Source organism: Dipodomys spectabilis, unplaced genomic scaffold, assembly GCF_019054845.1.
Source record: "Dipodomys spectabilis isolate Male_0828 unplaced genomic scaffold, ASM1905484v1 ptg000108l, whole genome shotgun sequence".
Taxonomy (NCBI): Eukaryota; Metazoa; Chordata; class Mammalia; order Rodentia; family Heteromyidae; genus Dipodomys; species Dipodomys spectabilis.
In genome coordinates this window covers 2,942,592-2,963,880 of record NW_024870785.1, presented here as the reverse complement: position 1 = coordinate 2,963,880, position 21,289 = coordinate 2,942,592, and the positions used below count along the sequence as shown (strand labels likewise).

Genomic DNA, 21,289 nt, shown 5'->3' with positions numbered 1-21,289 from the left:
CATTTGAGAAGTTGATATTACTGATCTATGCCTGTTGCAGCTTATGTCTATTTAACCTAGAGGCTTTCAATTTTGGCTTGAATCAACAATATAGTATTTATATCTGTTTGATTTACTAAATTAGCAGAACCCATGCTCAAACATTTTGAGTTAAATGATTGTGCATGATATAGGTTCATCAAAATATTTTAAGGTTGCCAAGTGAGTTTAAGATGTGTCTTGCTGAGAATGCATACTCAGTTGTAAGAATTAATATTATACAACAATATGCACACAGTGCTGAGGTACTCATTAGGTGTGGTTAGAATAGATATGACTTTCGAGTTATCAGTAAGTGGAATTGACATTCCATCATGGTGTTAAAAATCATGTTTTTGAAATATACATGGTGACATAAAATTTTACATTTTTCTGCACATGAATTTATTTAGTTCTTTTAGTATGAAAACTTGGTATTTCCACATGAGTCATTAAACATGTATTACCATTTTTGAATCTCGAATACTGTATATTATAGGATAAGTTGTACCAATAGAAATACTGGCAGGTATATATTCCACATAAAAAGGCTTTTTGGGGGTCTGAGAGGTAAAGTGGTCTTGAGACCAAAATGCTTGAAGATCATTGTTCTAATCCATTATTTTACTTCCATCCAACAATTGGTTTTTGAACTGTCCCTGGCACGGGAGATGCACCCTCTGTCTTTCTGTCTTTCTATCTTTCTGTTTGCCCCGGGTGCTGCGATGTCCTTTGATGGCAAATGAACCCTACTACTTTCCTTGGCACCTGTTCTGACACAAAGGAAGCATTTGGCTCTTCCGTTCCATAAACTCTCGAAGTTCAGGCTACTTCCACCAAAGCCCTCTCTCTTCCTGCCTTAATAGGCAAGGCTCCTGCAAGCCTTGCGCAATTGGACTCTTTTCAGATTAGAGTCAAGCTGCAGGTTCTGTGTTCTCCAAACTTAGGTGATGCATGTCTAGTTTACCTGAAAGTTCTCTTGGCTTGAGTGACTATACCAAAAACATCCTGGATTTTAAAGACAGTTTTATGATTTTATTACAGAGTAAGTGTTGCTAAGAATTTTGTTGAGACTAGAAAAAAAACTAGATATAATATAAATGTCAATTTTCCAATCCATAGATCCTTCTTTGTAACATGTTCATCATTTGACGTAGCTCTCCATGTCTTACTGTATGATAGACACTATACTAGAACAAGATAGACAGTTGCAAAGTCCTGAACTCACATAAACACATTGCTTTGGGCGGTAACCCAATGTACATGTTAATAGGTCCTGGGTAAGGGTTAGCGAAGAGGCAGAGCACTGGTAGGGAGTGGCTGTACATTCATATCCATTATAGTTAGCTAATTACTTTTGTTTTGCTTCTGTTGTCACTTTGTCCGAGATAATCTTGCTATGCAGCCCAGGCTGGCATTTGTGATCCTCCTGTGTGGTGGAATCACACGCATGCACACCACTCTGGGCTTTTTTTTTAAATATATGGTTTAAAACTGTATGAATTTGTACAATATAGTAGATAAAAATTACTGATGGGAAAAATACAGGGAAAGTGACTTAGTGAAAAGTTGGTCAGGGGAAAGGTACAATATAGAAGTGTAGTTTCCGTATTCCACCGGCAAATACTTATTAAAATTTCCTATAAACGATAATGTTTTACTTCATATTACTTGATAATAATATTCACAATATATATGACCTCCTGTCTTCTAGATACTATATAATTAAGGATGATACTGTATGATCATAAGTATGACTAAATTTATAGACAATTTCTGAAATGAATAGTATAAAAGATTATGAAACTCATTTTTTGAATGAGAATTATGTTCAAGGTTTCAAAGTTTCTCATGCTCTTTTCCTTCCACTTTTTTTTTTTAAAGCCATTCTGGGGCTGGAACTCAGGGCCTCGGTTCTGTCCCTGAGCTCTTTGCTCAAGGCTAGAGCTCTACCACTTGAGCCACAGCACCACTTCCATTTTCCTCTCCCTCTTAATTACACTCCTTATCTTTACAAACCCCATTCTGCTTCACCTCACTCCCTTTCTCAAGATGCTCTCTTGAACAGTGCTTTCTTTCTAGTCTGACACGTGTTTCCACCCTCTGTCTTCATCTAGCAGAGCTGCAGGTGAGGCAAAGAGGACAGAATAGTCCTTCTGTGCAGTGCCAAACCCCCACTCCCCGGCCAGAGCAGCACTGGGAAGGAATAATTGACCTCGCTGCATTCCTCATAATCAGCATGGACTTTCCTATTCCACAGAAATACCCAGATGTACTTAATCCCCTTTTAAAATCCCTTTATCACTTACGTGTCTGTATTTGTCCCTATGTCATGAGGTCTAAAAACAATTCAACGCTTCACTAATTGCCCCTGACAATTCTGTGAATAATCTTAAAATGTACTAAGCAATGCTTCTTCTGCAAAGAGCAGCACTGGAAAGATTTATGTAAGTTGCATCAGTAACCCAGGAGGGAAATGTAGACACATTTCATTGCAAAATAAGAAATACACATTACTACTGCTCAGACTATGGAGGACCTGCATGTCTGGACTATAAAACTAGATCAAGAAAATTTTGAGAAACGAGTTTATGAGCACGGATCAAAATAATTTATATCTTTTCATTAATCTCTTACTGAAATCTTAACATTTCTTCCAATTAATAGTAAGGCAACAACACCTGTGAATTCATTAACAACAGAAATTACAAATTTTTTAGTAGAGTTGTTGATCTCTCAAAATGTCACTTATGCTCATTGCAACTTCCAAATTATTTTTAAGACTCACCACTAGAAATTGGTATTTAAGAACTTTAAGGAGCATGTATCTTACTGTTTTATTTTAACACTGTTCTAATCCATTGAAATATAATTGGTTCTTTTATAATTCTCTGTGTGGTGTTACGTGAATTTAAAAATATCAATTTTGAAGTGACTGGTGTTTCTTTAGACTGTTCAAGGAGTCCATGGCACAGAAAAGGTTATGAATGCTGGATGAAGCATAATATGAATTACACTTCCCATTCTTGTATCTGTTGGTGTTTTAAAAAGTAAATTTATAAGCCGGGCACTGGTGGCTCATGCCTGTAATTCTAGCTACTAAGGAGGCTGAGATCTGAGGATGGCGGTTCAAAGCCAGCCTGGGCAGGAAAGGTTGTGAAACTCCTATCTCCAATAAACCACTCAGAAAACCGGAAGTGGCACTGTGGCTCAAGTGGTAAAGGACTGAAGAGCTGAGGGACAGCGCCCAGACCCAGAGTTCACGCCCTACAACTGACAAAAAAAAATTATATATATATACAATTTACAGTCTCTAATGATATTGTCTCATTAAATTATATTAGTGTGTAATGTGTAACATTGGAATTTACTAATAAGTTCTTGAAATATAAAGAGCCAACATTTTAGAAGCTCTAAGATTTCAAACAAATGTTTTATCTCTGGCAAAGGTATTGTTCTCTTCATGAACTACCTTATCTTGCTCTGCTGACCCTTCATTTCTGACTCATTAGATTTCCTGATTTATAAAGACTTCTTGGGTAGGCAGGAGACACAGAGTGGTTTGTACCATCTACACACCTCATTCCATCCAGATATTCCCGCTTTTCAGATATTGATGGTGCCATGTGCTGTTATCTTGCTGAAAGAGTTACAGTTCTGCTCACTTGCACTGAGCTGTCTCTCATGTGACGCCTGTTTCAGGTGCTTTCTATAAGTGCCAGCCAGGCAGTGGTGTGCGGGGAGGCCGGGGCTGAGCACCCACAGTCCTGGGCGCCACCCATGCCTTGCCAGTCTTTCTTCAGAAGAAGCTGCTAAGGTGTCCAGGATTTGACAGGTGTTCAGTAAATGCCAATTCATGGCAAAGAATGGCCCTATCTGATCCAACTATTCCCAGTAAATCTTCAGTCCTCTTTTGGGATAACTGCCCATAAAACTTAATTTGGTCGTCTAGGCTACTATTAGGTGCTGGTATTGTGCTGGATGATTTAAGGCTGCATATTCCGGTATGTTCTTCAGAATTGCAGAAACTCTCCTTCAGTAAAGATATGATAAAATATTAGAGGTATGTGTCGATTTGAGATTTTGTCCACTGTAATTTGACAAGAAGATTTTGGAATACCCACTCACTATACCAAACAGTAGTAGTAATCAGAATGACAAAGCTGGTATCAAGCTGTTTCAGAAAATGTTAACTTGAGTATGATGCTGCTCTGGAAATAGTATAGTCACTCAAAGATGTTTCTCAGAGGTAGCACTTTCTATGACACTGTAAGGTTTGATGTGGTCTTGGTAGCTTTTGAATTTGTTGCCTGAGAAGAGCCAGTTGGGTAGCTGCTTTGCCACAGCAGAGGGAAGAGAGTTGTATGTAACTTTATATTACATATTCTGTAGACTTTTAAAAGGCAGAGATCTAATAAGGAGCTTGTAAACCATATACCACCCTATTGGATTTTAGAAAGCTACTGAAATTTCACCAGGGGAATAGAACAAAATAGATTGAAAAGAGAAAATTAATTCTGGCAATCACTTAATCAAAGATCTTTTCTAAATGGGTTCTCATGAATCCTGTGGTCCTTTTAGTCACTGCAGGCTCCCCTTGCATGCAGAGCCTTGACATTCATTCTAGGGACACAAGAGCCAGACAGTATCGCTCAGCTCCTCAAAAAATTGACAGGCTCTCTTGTAGGTAGCTAGCCATAGTAGAGGGCGGGTTGAAATAATGCTAAATGGAGAGAGAAGAGGACAGTAACTATTTGCTGCACCCTGTTGCGGAACGAGAGTCCTGAGCTCCCTGATGAATTGATATTAAAATCTAGTGTTCAACTCCACAGGGTTAAGAATGAATCCTGCTTCCCAACCGGGGTGGAGAGATATATAATGAAACTCATTTAATGAGGATTTCTGAGAGCCAAAGTGCTTTGCTTAGAGGCAACTTCCATTTGTCTAGTTATCATTGAGGTTTGCGCATAAGCAAAGGGCTTTGTTGTAAACACATTCTTTTTCTAGAGGGCTCCAGTGACAATAGGAGGGACCTGCAGAGCTCCCTGCTGGCCAAAAGAGGGCGCTGGAGCTCTCTCGTGGCTGTTAGAGCTGCTTCAGAGCAGATTTGTTGAGATGTTTCCCTGCTCCCTTATAAGAAGCGCTCTGATTAAATATGGATTGGACCTTGGAAGAGGTGTTTTGACTTTGGTCTTTTCCAGTTAAAGATGTATATTTAATTAAGTTTTCCTAATAGTGGAGTCATAGTCTTATTCTTGTGTATTTGTAAAGGAGTAGTATTTTAATGGCAAGAGGAGCTACAGCTTGTATAGCCAAAGATTAAAACAACAAAAAAAAGGAGATTATTATTAATGTTCACTCTCAAAACACCAAATTCTGCTCTGTGGTGACTTGTTTGGGCAGTTGGTGGTGGGGGCTTCCCTCCGTCTGCCCTGTTTCTCAGCTGAGCCTGCTGGGTTGTGTTGAACTCTGCAAGACTGAAACAGTTCATGAAGTCCTGAGGATGTGTCCATTAAATGTGAAAATCACATCCTGAAGATTTGGTTGTAGAACTTGTATAAACATCACTGACCAGCTTGGCACTGCTGGAAGGATTAGCCTTATTTTTGTTTTGCCTTTAAGGGCAATCCTGCCTAGAGGCCAGGATAAGCTAGGAATCTCTTGGGGTTAGATCAAGGACTCCATAAGAATTTCCATTAATCCTTTAAAAACAAAGTAATAAACTAGCCAGAGCCTGGATGTGTACAAGGAGGGGTAAACTCCAGCCTCTGTGTGGAAGTGGGCTGAGTAGCTGAGGCCTGAGAACCTCATCTTTCTGTACATTGTCATCTGATTCGATAGATAAAAGTAGAATTGCTCTCATTCTGTCTGAGTTTTGCAACAGGATTATTTTTTTTTATTTTTGAGGCATCAGTGTAAGGCTATGGAAGGACACGGAGTATTTTTTTTTTGTTTTATTTTCCTTTTTCCTCCTCTCTTTAATCAATGCCAAGCATAACTTGTGTCTCAGATTTGAACCCCAGTGAATATCTGTTGAATAAATGAAGATGCTAAAGTTATGCAATTCTCAAGAGATGAAACATTTTGTTATTTGACATTTTGTTGACCAGCATTTTCCAGGGGTACTTATGATAATGATAGCATGCATACATTGCTTGAGAAATTTACAAAACATTTTTACGAGGGAGATGATCACAGAGAATACCTCAGATCTGTAAGAGAAGAGACCAGGATTCTGGAATCTTACATGGATTTTCAAGGCGAGACACACAGTGGCCCCCTGATTTCTTCAGTGGGGTGATTTTGATAGTGAACGAGCAGCCACTACTCAGTGTGTCAGTTCATGGCCTGCGCTGGGGCTATGCTTAGAAGGGTGTGGCATCCTGTGGGGACAGCATGAAGTGGGACAGCGTGAGGACTTGGGGCAGCATCTGAGCGCTGTGTATGCATTATGTTGTAGTGAGTCAGAGGACATAATTTCTGGGTTTTTTTTTTCCATTGCTAACAATGGCCTTTGCTAACTGGTGACCATGATATATTGTGAGACAAACCTTGTAGTAATACGTACATACATCTGCACCAAAATCAGTCACATTTGACGTACTTTTGATGCTATCCATATTATCCTGTGTTGTGTTTTTTGACTGCTTAAAAATCAGCAAAACTCCATGCAGTTCCCTTGTGCCAAAAGAGGGCTGCATGATGCTCATGGGGAGTAGAGTATTCACAGGGATGTTTGACAGAAGTTAAAGACTTCGTAGTAGAGGTAGATAATACTAACTTTTCCATTCAGTCTGCCATCCTTGTTAGAATGGAATTATTGGCCTTCCAGGAAGCCTTTTATTCAAATGGGGAGGTGGAGGTTCAGAAAAGGAAGCGGTATGCTGTGCTCTGGCCACCAGCATCTCAGTGGTCAGTGTCTTCCCCTAGCTTCCTTAGGATTCCCCATTCCTCTCTAAGGCCAGGCAAGCCTGAGTACCAAAACACCAGCTCCGAATTCTACGCGTAAGTGAACACGCCGCAGACCTGCCACTGCCGTGTTTCCTTCCTAGACAGAGGGAGGCTGGGGGAAATCGCCATCTTTCTGAGCGCTGCCCCCGCAGAGTACGCTTTCCTCCTTCCGCAGTCTCCAAGAGTCCACGCGCATGTCTGTTCTTGCTCAGGCCTCTCCCATGCGCACCCTTTGCAGGCTTGGGCTGCATCCCTTGGGAAGGCAGGGGCTGTTTGTTGTCTGGTGGTTATCCCAGCATGAGAGCCCCATCCCCCCCTTCCCCCTCCCCTCTACCCCCGCCCCCCCCTCCCCCCCCCCCCGCCCCCCACAGCAGCACTTGCTAAGCCTCTGCTCACTGTGCTCCCCAGGCTCACCCCAACATCTAGTAAATCATGTTGGAAAAGCTTCTGGAATTTCTGCACATCCTACACATTCCAGATAATAAATGAAAAGTATTTGGGGGGGGGGGTGGAAGAGAAATGGACAGACTGAAAGTTTACTTTAGAGTGATTTACAGGTTGACCTCTCTGTACCTTTCCAACAAAGTTGCTATTAAAAACAGACTCATCTATCACAGTTTACCTACGTGACCCCATTAAATCCACAGCTAGCTTTCCATGCATGGACCTCTATAGAGAACATTTAACTTCTCTGGGAAAAACTAAGGTCAGTAATGATTCCTGACCAGAAGGGAAAACTCTGATGAAACGATTTCATAGATTATTACAAAATGTTGGGAAACAATTTGGTAAAAACCAGCTTTGCAGGTATCAAATATTTATCTGTTGGTGTCTGTCTCTGTCTGTCCTACTTTTGGGGTAGTGTCCATACAGAATGAAGTTTTATTTTATTCTTCTTTTTTATGATCAATCAGCACTCTGCACTGAATACTAAAAATAAACTTTTTTTTTTATGGTGCAGTCCTAGGGCTTGAACTCAGACAGGGCCTAGGCATTGTCCCTGAGCTTTTGTGCTCAAAGCTAGTGCTCTACCACTTGAGCCACAGCTCTATTTCTAGCTTTTTGATGGTTAATTGGAGATAAGAGTCTCAGACTTTCCTGCCTGGGCTGGCTTTGAAACGAGACCCTCAGATTTCAACCTCCTGAGTAGCTAGGATTACAGGTGTGAGCCACTGATACCGGCAAAAGAAACGTTTTTTTGAGTCATAGTAATGGATAATCATTCCCAATGTTTTAAATATCCATCTTTCCCAAACTTCTTAAATGGGTTTGTAAAAATTGTAAGACACCTTTATTAATTGAGAAAAGTTTGATGAGAGAATGTAATGTTGAAAGAAAAAAAAATCTTATCTTGGATGACTGGTGATATGAGCTTGGAACAAAAACCTTACTATGTAGACTGTCTACAGGGCATAAAATTATCAACAAAGTGACATCTCTCATATTTTGAAAAGGACCACACAGTTCTTTTTGTCTGGTTTAAAAATATGTGATAAATTCAGAGAATTGAGGAAAGCGCTCTTCCTATTCCCTGTCCAGCTAATTCAGACCAACTGGGAGAAATCACATGATGGACAATGCATCAGAAATCTAGGCTAAAAACCTGCTCCATCTATGAATAGCAGAGGCGGGAAGCAGCCCAGGGCTTGTGTTGTGGAGGGTGACAGATAAAAATAGTGCCCTACATTTTTCCAAGGTGATTTGAAACCTCCCAAGTATAGATGACCTTGCTACCGAAAATAAGATGACAAGGGCAAAGTTGGGGTTGTGACCCCTTTCAGAGACTCATAGACTTAAACTCATGTTGGAGAAAGAAGGACTTTCCTCCTGATCTTCAGCGAGCTGCATCTAGGCGCGAGTACTGCTTTCTTTTGATGTGTATATACATATATATGTGTATATCTATAATTTTTTATGTCTGTTTACCCTTTCCCCTACTCCTTTCAGGAAAGGAAGGTATTGCAGCTCAGGCTGGTGTGTTTTCAAAGCATCCCACCTTCCGTTCCCTCCTGCTGAGGAAAGCCAAGTCCAGAAGACAAGAGGTAGGCTCAGTGTCCAGCCACACCCAGAGCACCCTCTCACGTCAGAGGCATTCTTCGTTTCCCCTCCGGGACATTCCTTGGTTGGCGCTGTCCTCCTCTCTGCTGTGCTTGGTGCGGGTGGGGTGTGGCTTGAAGCCACTTGCCCCTCTCCTTAGAAGGGTCAGGTCCGTGCCTTTTCAAAACGATTTTTAAATTATTTTCTGTTTGAGAAGAGTCCAAGAGGAAGTGAGATGGATTTTCAGCGTCCAGTTCTAAAGTTCTGTGTGTATCTCTTCCATGGTCTGCTGCTGTGTAAAGTATCTCCACCTGTCTCTAAGACTGTCTAGGCGAGACGGGGAGAATTTGGTGAGATTTCTCTTGGTGACAGACAGATGTGAATGTGTCCTTGTCATTCTCTCTATGCGGGTCTCTATCCACAGATGGATGTTAGTAATTAGCAGTTGCCTTTCTGTCTTCTTTATCATATTAGATTCGTCACAAATTCATCATTTCTTTTTTTTTTTATTTTCTTAAAGTAGCTATAGTCCTGACAGCCTCCTATTGTTCTTGTGTTGATAAATAATTTATAACACAGAAATATCTCCTCTCAGTCTTAAAACACACACTAATGGAATAACACAACATGATGGCCCAGACTAAAACCTCTGGATGAGGGAGAGATGCATTGCCTCATTCCTAACAAAGAGGAGCTGAAGTCACATGGAAGAGAACCCATTTTCCACCTGTGTGTAATTTTTAACTTTTAGTGCCATGCTTCCTTTCCAGAGTCTAGTAGCTTAAGGGAGTTTTAGATGGTACAAGCAAATGCTTTTCCAAATAGTATACCTTCTTCTTATCTCCAGATACACATGCATTTTGTTAGGCTATAGAGAAAGGAGACTATTATTCAATTAAAACATTTACAGATGCTCAAAAATGTGCCATGGTACATTTATTCAACAACTGTATGCTCATAACCCAGGCGCAGTCCTTAAGCACCAAATTACAGGGATCCAGTCCAAATTAGCAATAAAATACAATGTGTTTGCCCTCTGCTGAGTAGTAATGACTGTGTAGTTTTCCTTGCATACCCAGTGGTCTTGTAGGCAGCTTTATAACTGTTTTATTTAGTCACTAACATAGTGTTATAAACAAATATGGCTAGGATTTGTGCTAATTAGGGCAAATAGAACAATGTCAAATCAGTTTTTCTAAGCTAAATAAGGCCTTCTGTGGAGATGGTTTTAAAATTTTTCTTACATTGCTCTAGGCTTGCATATCACATCACAGGAGATAACTTATAAGTCATCATTTGATATCCTGGAAATATATTCAGGCTGTAGATAAATAACCCGCCTAACAATGCTAATGCAGAATGTCTGGCATGTAATTTAGATAGGAATCTGAACACCTCCTTACATCAGCTGTTAAGATTTTGCACTGAAGCAGAAATAACGTCTTATCTCGCATCTGGAAATGGGACAGAGAATGGTGACACAAGTTATTTACAGAGTTGCTGCAAACAAGAGCAGCTCCAGAGAAACTACGAAGCAACTCCTTGGGCTGCTGCTGTGTAATGCCGGATAAATAATCGTGCCAGGGAAAATAAATTTCTTTCTTACATGGAGCACAGATGCGACTCTCACTGGTGCTGGGGCTCTCCTGAGGCATCTCCCCAAGCCCTAGTGCCCTGCACAGCACCCAGGTGCCCACTCCTGGCCCTCGGGAACGTGGGGGGAGAGGATGGTGCTTTTGTGCTGTCCAGGAAGACATGCCTACCTATACTCTTAAATGATTGAACGAAGGGCCTGGCTTAGGGGAGAGGAATTTGCCTGGCATCTCAGCTCAGGTTCTCACTCACAGATCCAGTTGTCTTCCTCTTGGCAAATGATTTATTTTTTACTTAAAAGTGGGTTTGGGATTGATACTCTAACTCGAGGCTTTGGAATGTGTTCTCCCGCAAACAGCGTCCAGCATCATTGGTTGGAGTGATTCAGGCATGAAACTTAAAGGATAGGCTTTTTTTCTCCCTTTCCCTTCATCCCCCTCTCCCCCGCCCTCCTCTTTTCGAAGTACTGGGGGACAAAATAATTACTGGCTTTACCACAGCCCAACAATTAACAAGAAATGAAATCCTTTCTCTGGCTTAAAACTATTCCTACATTAAGTCCTGTGGCTCCGCCCCTCCTACCGGCCCACCCACAGGATATGGGGCTTGTCTTTAACTCTGAGTGCTTCTGGGGAAGGGAAGTAGCAGCAGAGCTCAGATAAAAATCTCAAAACACAAAACACAAAAAGCCAGCATTTTTTATGCGAAGCGCAGGTGCTGCGCCCTTGGCATGGCATGCATCAGAGGTGGCAGTGAGGAGGCCGGAGCGGGCCGGGTGACAAGGTTACTTTGGGGAAGAGATTTTACACAAGGACAAGACACTGTACCGCCACTGGAGGAACTTAGCTAATGAAAGTATTTATTGATGGTCCTGATATTTCTGGAATTTTCCTAACTGCCTTGTGTACCAGCACGCGTGGGAAGGCGGTGGCCTCTCCCTTCACGGCCGGTCCCCATCTTGCCAAGTCTGCACTTGGCTGCATAATGGAGGATGTTTGGTTTGTAAGGCAGTTCCTGTTCCCAGCTGCATTAACCTGCTATTATTAATTACCTCCTTTGGCCTAACATTATGCCTTTCTAGCACACTTCTTGTCAGGCTCGCTGTGATTATTGGAAGGCTGTGCCATACACAGAAGCATTAAGCTTAAGACAATAGAAGCTGCTTATTTGCCAGGAGAAGATGTCAGGTGGAGAGAAGCACAGTTGGCCAGAACAGACATGAGCCCGTCATGAGGAAGTCAGGTGAGAGGTGGTCAGAGCCCAGTGCTGGGGCCGAGACGCCACACTCTGCCGGGCAGCTTCCATCATGCGCACACTGTGGAAGAAGGCGGGGAATGGGCCCGAGTAAATGATGGGTGAATACCGAATCATTTGTCGAGTGTGACAAGACACTTTCTCTCTTTGTTTAATGTATAAATCGGGAGTCCTTATGAAGTGATATTAATTAAAATAATGTATTTGCTTTCTTTCGACAGTAATGTCAGCCTTGTTGAAAAAAATGGGACGCTAAATCTTCATTAGACTTTCAGTATTAAAAATCTTGTATGAAATATGAATTATCATTGAACTTGTTGCTAGTTAGATTAAAGAAGCAAGTATGCAGAGGACAGTTAGCACTGGGGAGCAGGACAGAGGTGCTTCCCCAAACCCAGCAAGAAATCCGTGAGCAGAGCCCTGTGGGGCAGGGTGGCCTCTCACGGGAGTGACTGCATCGCAAGTGGAATTTTCCCGGTGCTGTCTTGTGCAGAGAATCAAGTGCACATTAAGGCCACTATAGGGCTAGTTGACAGAGTGGCTTACGGTGAAAATTTATCTTATAAAGATCCCTACTGTTCTTTATTGTGGATTGGGAGACATGACCAAAACATATTCTTTTGTTTCAGAAGAGAGTCCACGTGTGTCTGTTCATTTCTCTACCACAATCAGAAGAATCACCCAAAGTGCCAAAGTGTTGTGCCCACTTAGCTGTGTTAAAATTGAGACGTTAGTGATTACTCTCAAGGAACAAGTGAGTGAAAGCCTTTTGCCCTCTTTTCAGGTAGATGAGTGTTCCATATCTTCTAAGCTTGTTTCACCGGGGTCCTAAAACTAGAGCAACTACATTGGCATGGCCAGGCCAAGACCTGCTATTGTATCCAAGAATACATTATGGAACTCCAGTGATCTTATTGGCAATGTGTTGTCTTAGGGAAAAGCGGCTCATAAATGTGCTTGCTTATGAAGTACACCATCGATCTCATAATTATGTTCTACCAGGATTTATATGTTTGGAAAATGTGATTGAATTTTAGCCCTCTCTAGGGTGGTATGCACATGTGCAGCAAGACCACAAGGTGGCGCTATGGTGCCGTGCATTCTTTTTAAGGACAACAAGGAAAGGGGGTTTGTTTAATGAGCTTGCACTCACAAGCCTGCTCATCTAGTGAACTGTGACTTTTCAAATACCAACCTATTAATGTCAAAGGCAATACTGAAGGGAACAGTTCTGTTTGATTTAAAAAACACAGACAATGTGAAGTCCACTATGGCCTGGTATCCATCACCTATGGGGCTCCATTCATGCCTAATGCTTTATTCAAGCTAAGACCTAGTTTTTAGATATCAGATTAATACATATCTACAGCTTTGCACCTTTCTAGTTTGATTTTTTTATCATCAGGGCTCACCGGGGCCATTTTCATTCCCCTACTATAGCGTCTGCAAGCAGGTGGATTAGAGATAACTCTCATTGTGCTTTGTTTTTCTCCCGACACTGTCATTAATCATCCCTTAAGCCACACTTCAACTTCTAGTAATCAGGACTGGCTGCTCCTGAGCTGCACAAGAATTGCCTCTTGCCGTGTAATATGGAATTGGAAGCGAATGGCTGAGGCCACACGCCTCTTCTGCATTCCCCATCCATCTCATCATTTAGGTATTTATCCATCTCGGGCTTGTATGGAGAGCACCTCTCTCCTTCCCATGAGGGCGAAGATTGCTACAGAGGATCACATTTGTTACCTAGGCTTTGGGCTTTGATTGTCCTCTTATAAGTTCGGGATTAAAGTGAAATTTCCCACAGGGCTATGCAGGATTTGCTAGCATTTAACTGTTTAACCTGGATGTTTGTGAATGAGAATCCTGTGGTCAGCTGTCCCATAGAGAATATTATGGTAAGCCGAGCCTGAATGGTACACATTCCAGTATCTTCCTGTAAAGATAGGCGAAGTTGATTCCAGTTAGCTTCATATCTGATGCCGATTGTCTTCACGTACACAGAAAGCAGCGAAACTAAGGTAAAAAGAAAGCCAAAGCATTCCCTATTGTGAATGTACATGCTGCTTTTGAATAAATGCAAATCTGTTCCCTTGAAATTATGAATTAATCAGTGTTGTATTGGGTTGTTTTCTATTTTGTGTAGTTGTTTTAGGATCTCTGATTTTTTTTTTAAATTAATCCTAATCTACCGAATCTACAGTGTTTGTATTCTTTATTCAGCATACCTTTTAGTATGACCAAAGCAGAGGCAGAGGTTTGGATTTATTTATTTACATTTACTGTAGTCACAGTGATAAATATGTATTAGAGATGGCTGAGGTCCTTTACACAGATACAATTTCCCAGATCGTTCCTCATCTCTGAAGGAGGAGAGTCCTCTATTCTGCTTTTTATTCCCCAAAGCGAAGCAATAGGAAATTTGAGGAAGGACATTCAAAAATCAGGTCTATATTGTGTTTCCTTTTTCTTTTGTTGGTATTGTTGTTATTTAATTTTGGAGCTACATAAAGAGGGGATTTGAAGGAAGCCAAACTTAGGTTACCACCTAGTATAGAAGGATTTGTACACCCATTCCTGTAGTTACCTTATGTGAATATGTGAATATGTGGTTTTTTTTTAATAGAAAGGATAGCATTCATTTTATGAGCTCCATCAAAACAAACAGAACAATGAGGCAGTGGAAACAAGGAATTTATCAAACCACTTTAAGCTTACGCTTATGATGAAACCTTTTACAGAGAGCTGACTAAATCTATAAACATTTTATTCTCTTGTAAATCCCCCATTACGTTTTCTAAAACTTATCTTTTGTTGCCCAAAAGGTCAGAACACACACTTAAACAGGAATAACTTAAAAAATATGCAACCCCCCCCAACTTGATTTAAAAAAATGTTGGTCACAAAAGACTAAAACATTCATAAGCCTAGTTTTAGGTGTGTCACTGGCATTCTTCTCTTGGCGGCCGTGCAGGTGGCCAGCGGGTGTGGGGTGGCCGGCCCGGGAGGGGCACGGCCAGCCGACTGCCTTCGGCTTCGCTGCCCTCCAGGCAGACCATCCTCCTATTAGGAAGCGGCTTCTAAAGCTGCAGTGATAGACGCAGATCTTCAGCCTGGCGGGAGCCTCGCCTGGGGTTAGCAAACAAGCCGGCAGCACGTGCAGAGGAGCCTGCACCTTCCACCCCCTTCCTCGGCAGCAAGGCAGCAAAGCATTGGGGACAAATGGGGGGGGGGTTGTCCCCACCTCTGCTTCACAGATTTACATGAGTAGTTTTCAGCTGGGTATTATGCTCCTGAAGTAACCTCTCCATTCCCATTGTTTTAGTGTGAAATCATTTCCTCGGGAGATAATTAGAGTTGCTCCATTTATTACATTAAATGATTAGCATGCACTTGAAATGATCCAGTGTATTTCCCTTTATTGCTGATGACTCTTAAATATGGACCTCCATTCTTAATGGGTAAATTAAGGTTGTCTTGGCTCTTTGTGGCTGACTGTGTAGCCAAACAAGAAAACAAGAGAGGCTCTTCCTGTCCACCCACAGGGCAGGTGTGCTGGATCTGAAGAGGTTCCAGTCATGCGGACGTCCCACCTGGCTGGACAGAGCTCTCTAGTAGCATGCTTTTAATGACAGTGTTTTATCTGGATTACTTATCCTGCATGTGGAATAAGTTCATTAGAAAGGACCCTATGCTCACATTTCAATTAAAAAAAAAAAGCTATGCTGAAAAGGCATGTGCCTGATCTGAGCAAGTAACACGCCCTACGGAGCCGCGGAAGATGGTATTTTAAGAATTGCCAAATATAGATTTCATTTGGATGCAAGCACTTCTTGCTGTCTTTGAATTAGGCTGGTGGTAGAGCTGACAGAGTCATCTGAAATGCGCTGGAAAGTTTGGATCAAGCAGGCATTGCATATTGAATAGGCACCATTGCATATGTAATGAGAGGAGAGGAAAATAAACCCAGTGCATCTTGTAGTTAATTTCTATATTCAGACTTTCATGGAATGATAATAAACGGGATAACTTGAGCATTAACTTTGTTAGAAACATTCAGCCCAGTGTTTAGCTACAAGATGTAAACACGCACAGATGTAAAGCCTACCCTCGGCGAGGATCCCTGGTTTCACATTTGTTCACTCTGTCTAAATGTGAGCTAATCTTTCCTATTAAGAGATACCATTTCACATAAAAGTAAAAAAAAAGGGCTTAAAATAATATAATGAGATTTCCCACAAACTTCACATCGCTTTATATAATTTGATGACAGGGAAGTGTTTTTCTGCCACCTATGTGTGATGATTCAAAACTGTCATTTTGTTTTTATTGATTTACTTATGTATTTATTGTTTCTAATACCACTTTTTTTAAAAGAGAAAATATTATAATACCGTAGAAAGTTTATGGTTCCGGGCAGTAACCAGAGGACTGAAAGAGTGAAAGTAGAAAAGAAGGGTTCGGTTGGTGGAGACCAAGTGGAGACGCCATGGAGGCGGAGGCGGGCGCAGGCAGCCCTTCCCCAGAGGGGCTGCTTACAGTCCCTCAGGCCTTAGGTAGAGTGCTTGGGGGATAAGTACCAAGTTTCAGGTATTACCTTAGCCAGTGAGAAGAGGAATTTAATGCTCCTCTCTTATAATGCATTTACTACTTTTCTCTTGTAATTCAGATCCCGGGAACAAGCACATAAATTCTCTGTAAACAGTAGCTTGCGTTTTACGGAGACAGAGCCCAGTAAAAAGCAGTGTGTTAAAGTTGTCAAGGAGGCTTTGTGTCTTAGATGGAAACTCCAACAACAAGAGATTCTTCCTGTTGTGCTTTGTTGTAGCGGCGCAGTCTTGACCGTGGGCAACTGGCACAACCTTGACGGGTTTCATTATTAGAAGTTACGGAACATGACAAATTAGCAATGCCCATGCTCTGGTTAAATCTCTAAACAGGGGCTGGGCAGGTGGCTTATGAAGCCCTGGGTACAATTCCTCACTACCACATACACAGCAAAAGCCGGAAGTGGCGCTGTGGCTCAAGTGGTGGAGTGCTAGCCTTGCGCAAAAGAAGTTCAGGGACAGCGCCCAGGCCTTGAGTTCAAGCCCCAGGACTGGCAATAAATAAATACCTAAATAATCATTTTTTTCCCGTCCACTTAAACAGGTGCAAACTTCCTACCTTTTGTGTTTTATAGCAGAATGCTTCCAGGCTGAAGAACAATTGGTATTGGGAAACCTGGTTCTGAAGACAGACTGTGTAAAGACATTCCCTCAGCTGTGTCCCACATTGTCCTTCTATTCCCAGTCACTCAAATGGACACCATTGTCAGAGAGGAGGCAGATTCCTAGCGAATCTGTTCATCTCTTTGGGAAAAGTGATCATAGTTCATGGATATGCAAGGTCTGTGTAGACACGCCTTAACTCCCTGTCCAGTGCTCTTCCTTGTACCATGGCCATCCAGAATACATCCAAGCAGTGGCCCACATCCTCCGCCAGCCTCCAGCCTCCAGCTGGGAATGCTATGTACACATGGGAAATTGGGGACATTCTGGTATTGATTACACATGATCCTTTCTGATGAATCCGACTGTCACATATGATTTTCATCCCCTGTAACCAACTTTTATTTAAATTACCCTAAGTGGATAATAGTCCAACTGTATTACCCTTTAACTAGATGTACCAAAAGGTTATTGGGGAGATGGCAGGTTCATTTCATACAAAGGCATTGGCAGCCTATGGATGGTGCATCTATCTTGAATTGCTTTAAGAACTTCCGAGAGCTGCTGCTGCGTGGCGTTCTGAGTGCAAGGATGCCTGCCCCGGAGAAGCCATAGGGGCCAGGCAAGTGGGGGTGGGGGGAGGTGTGCGTGGAAACCTCAGCAGCGCTCTCATCTTAGAGGAGGAATGACTTACTCCCAGCGATAGAGACGGAGGAGAGGTTAAATTTCACTTCTTTGACTTTGTGAATTTCTTTTCAAAATGCCGTTACAGCAGTGCTGATACTTGTGGATGGAAGGCTGCAGTGGCTTGCACAAAAACACCTGATCGCATATCCATTATTCACAGGGAATCACACAGTTAATGGTTTCTAGCTCTCCTTTTGTAAGCTGATTTAAATACGTGGGGCTGCAATTCACATTTCTATTTTGTTCAGACTTCACAGAGATACTTAATTCAATTGTTCACATTTTTTGTCTTTATTGTAGTCAAAGTCGCCTTTGATTTCTTAGAAACCTCAGAAGTTAAAATCAACTTGGTAGTCATATGAATTATAAGAATTCTTTCTATACCTACACTTTTGTAAGACCAAAGGCAACAAGCAAGCAAATACCTAAAGATAATAAGTACCAAAGTAAAAAGAAAACAAAAACCTACCTCTCCTCTGATTATTTAATAATTTAAGTAGATTATGTGGAAGGATAGCTATGTCCAATGGATTACTTGGCATGTTAAAAATTTGGTGTTTTGCATTGATACAGCTTACTTGAGAGGAAAATTTTGTTTTTCTCAGCAGTCTGCGGTGAAGACATTTTCGGAGACAACCAGAGACCTAGTTGGTACTTACAGTGGCTGTATCAAATGAAAGATAGCCCCAGCCCCCCCAGCAAATCTTATCAGCAGACATGAATTCATCAAACAGGCTGAAGTTCTAACTCTTAAGAGCTGCATGGTTGGCTGTGGTTTAAGTTTCAGGAATAATGACTGTGGCACTCATTGTGACACATTAGGGCTGCCCAAGTTTTCCTTCTGAAAACTTTACCCCAGAATTCTCTGTCTAGAAAATGCTCTCAGGGAAAAACAAAGAAAAGAAAAGAAAATGTTCTCAGACAAATGAGAGAAACAAAACTTCAGAAGAAAATGATAGTAGCATAATATATAGTAAGTTTAATTCAAAAGTACTTTTAATTTTACTTTTATGCAAATAGGAAGAAGTCTGCTAAAATTAATCCATAGGAAAAGAGCAATTCAATTACCACAAAGAAGATGACATAAGCTGCCGAAGTGGAAGGAGTTCGGACTCTGGGAATGGCACATTGTGCTCTTTTTCTGAGTCCCTTTTAGGTGAAAATGGAGCGCCCACAGTAGGGTATGGGATATTTGACTTTATTATGGTAATGCTGCAGCCCCTGAAGGGAAGATTCATGGAAGCCTTGATAGAGTAGAAGTAGAGACTCCACGGTCACAATACATAATTTAACTATGCAAATACAGACTCAGGTGTGCAGTGATTTATCCACTTGCAATAGCTTGAAATTCTTTGAGAGGATTTTTAGAGACTTTATTGTCTAAAAATGAATATTTATAATGCTTTAGAGATAGAGGTTACTTACTGACTAGGCAATGATGTTTGGAACCCATAATAAGTGAAATAAAAAAAACATATTTAGAAAAACTTCTAAGAGGGTTTTGGATAGTTTTTTTTAAAGTCAAGATACATGCCAAATTACTTGAATGGACAGAACTCCTTTTAGAATGTGATAACCAGTTGGACATTTGTCATCAGTATGAGCATATCACATATCACATTACACACCTAAAACCGATGAACTGTTGGGTCTTATTCAAATATTCTTAATGCCAATTAGGGCAGCACTCATCTATTTATTGTTCTCTCTTTTTTTTTGCTCCCAGGAAAACCCAAGCCATTTCTTTTATGATCATGTGAAAATGTTTCTTTATATATTGAAACAGAAACATCAAAATTCATTAAGAACAAGCTTTGGCATATTAATCTGTCTGCCAGTTCTCAGCCTACTATATGAATTCATCTGCTTGTAAATCTTGAAAGTAGATTTCAAAATAGAAATACTAACAATTTCAGTAGCATTAACAGATTTAGCTCTCATTAAAAAAAACAAAGCACAATGATTTTAAGATGTTTGCAATCTGAATAAACTGATCAGTAAATAGAAAAAGTTTTCCCTACATTTATATGAGGCGGCGTCACTATTTGCCAGCTTCGGAATGGTATTTGATTTATATGCACTTGAAAGATAAGGGCAAAATGTCCAAAGACACGGTAAATATATGGTTTCTTAATTGCAAAGCCAAAATAGATTACACACAGTCTCGAGAAATCTAAGACATCTGCTTTGTTTGAGGCAAGAAGAAAGACATCTGGGGGTCTGAGCGTTTCTTTGTGACCCGCTGTAGTGTGAGTAACCTCGTAGTTAACCAGGCATTTAGTCAGATCACTGCCTGGGCTCTGCCTCTGAGGCAAGGCAGACCAGGCCAAAGCTGAAATGTCACACCCTGGAGACAGTGAAGCCAGGCAGCCAGGGGCAGCCTCGCACCGGGGCAGGGCCGCTCGGGGAGGGCGGGGGCAGCAACAGCCGCCAACCATTTATCTCTCCAGCAGTTACAAACCCACACACTCGAAATAATCGATGGAATGGGGAAAATCCAAACCCAAGAATAAAAACAGCCCAAATCTTATGGAATTATCTCCCCCCCCCCATTTGTAATCCCACTGGTATTTTTGATGATCCTTAAATTATTTTTTCCCCCTTAGAGTCAGGAAACCATTGGCAATTTCACATGGCATTAGGAGAATGTGAATTTTCACATTAAAACATTTTCATCATGGGTTCTCGCAGTCCCTTTTGTCATCTGACTGCTCTCACTGCAGAGAAGCCACAGCGTCCTGGGCCGGGCAGCGTGTGTCCAGGCTAACCCAGAGCCCTTGGCTTGTGCAGGGCTGCCTTCCTGGGGTTGGTGTTCACTTGCTTGCTCATTGACCACCGTGAACGCCCTTCTCCTGGTGTTGCTGTCCCCAGTGGCCCCCTGTGTGTGCGACTTGGTGACAGAGTCCAGATGCAGTGCGAGAGCTTGTACTGTTTGACAAACAAAACCAAAACCCAAGCTGCCTGTGAATTGTTGATAAACCTCTCCATTGAAGTTGCCCCCGTGTAAGCGGCAGGGATACAAGATTCACTTCTTATTCAGTATTTGAATGCCAGGAAGGCAAGTTTAATTACTCCCCATAGGCAAGAGTTTGGCAGAGAGAAAGTGACGTGTTTGAATCGGTCTGTCTGGCTATATTTTAAAGCTCCCAGTACCACGCTGTCTGCATATTTGTGTTGGCATTAATGGAACAAAAGTGTGTATTGGCCTTGAAAGGTGTTTTGATGGTAGGTAAACACATTTATTTTCCACCTGATTCTGTTTTCTGTACTTACTCTGCCAAAAAGGCAGCCGAGAGGATGGTGCTTGCATCAGGGAGGATTGAGAACGAGGTGCTGCTACCTTCAGAATGTAAACACCAGGCTAACTTCAGTGATAAGGTGGCCCAGCGGTGGCATTCAGAACACACAGCTGAGAGCAAAAAGATGTTTGGCACTTCAGTAGCAGAGCTGCTGCAAGTGAACTGGTGCATTGTATGCTTTACTTAAAAAATATTAGATTTCCTTGATGAAACAGGTAATTGTTTTTAAAATGTCTAACA

General features: G+C 41.6%; 1 protein-coding gene across 1 annotated transcript in view; it reads right to left on the bottom strand.

The window, feature by feature from the left end:
• The window catches only part of Tmco5a (transmembrane and coiled-coil domains 5A), a 43,779-nt gene extending 28,867 nt beyond the window's left edge, over window positions 1-14,912 (bottom strand). Inside the window, exons 1-3 of the mRNA XM_042687579.1 lie at window positions 14,804-14,912; window positions 13,697-13,869; window positions 10,410-10,460 (exon numbers count right to left, since the gene is read on the bottom strand). Of these exons, the coding sequence (XP_042543513.1) occupies window positions 10,410-10,460; window positions 13,697-13,869; window positions 14,804-14,912 (333 nt within the window). The remainder of the gene's footprint in view (window positions 1-10,409; window positions 10,461-13,696; window positions 13,870-14,803) is intronic.
• Window positions 14,913-21,289: the final 6,377 nt, after the last annotated feature.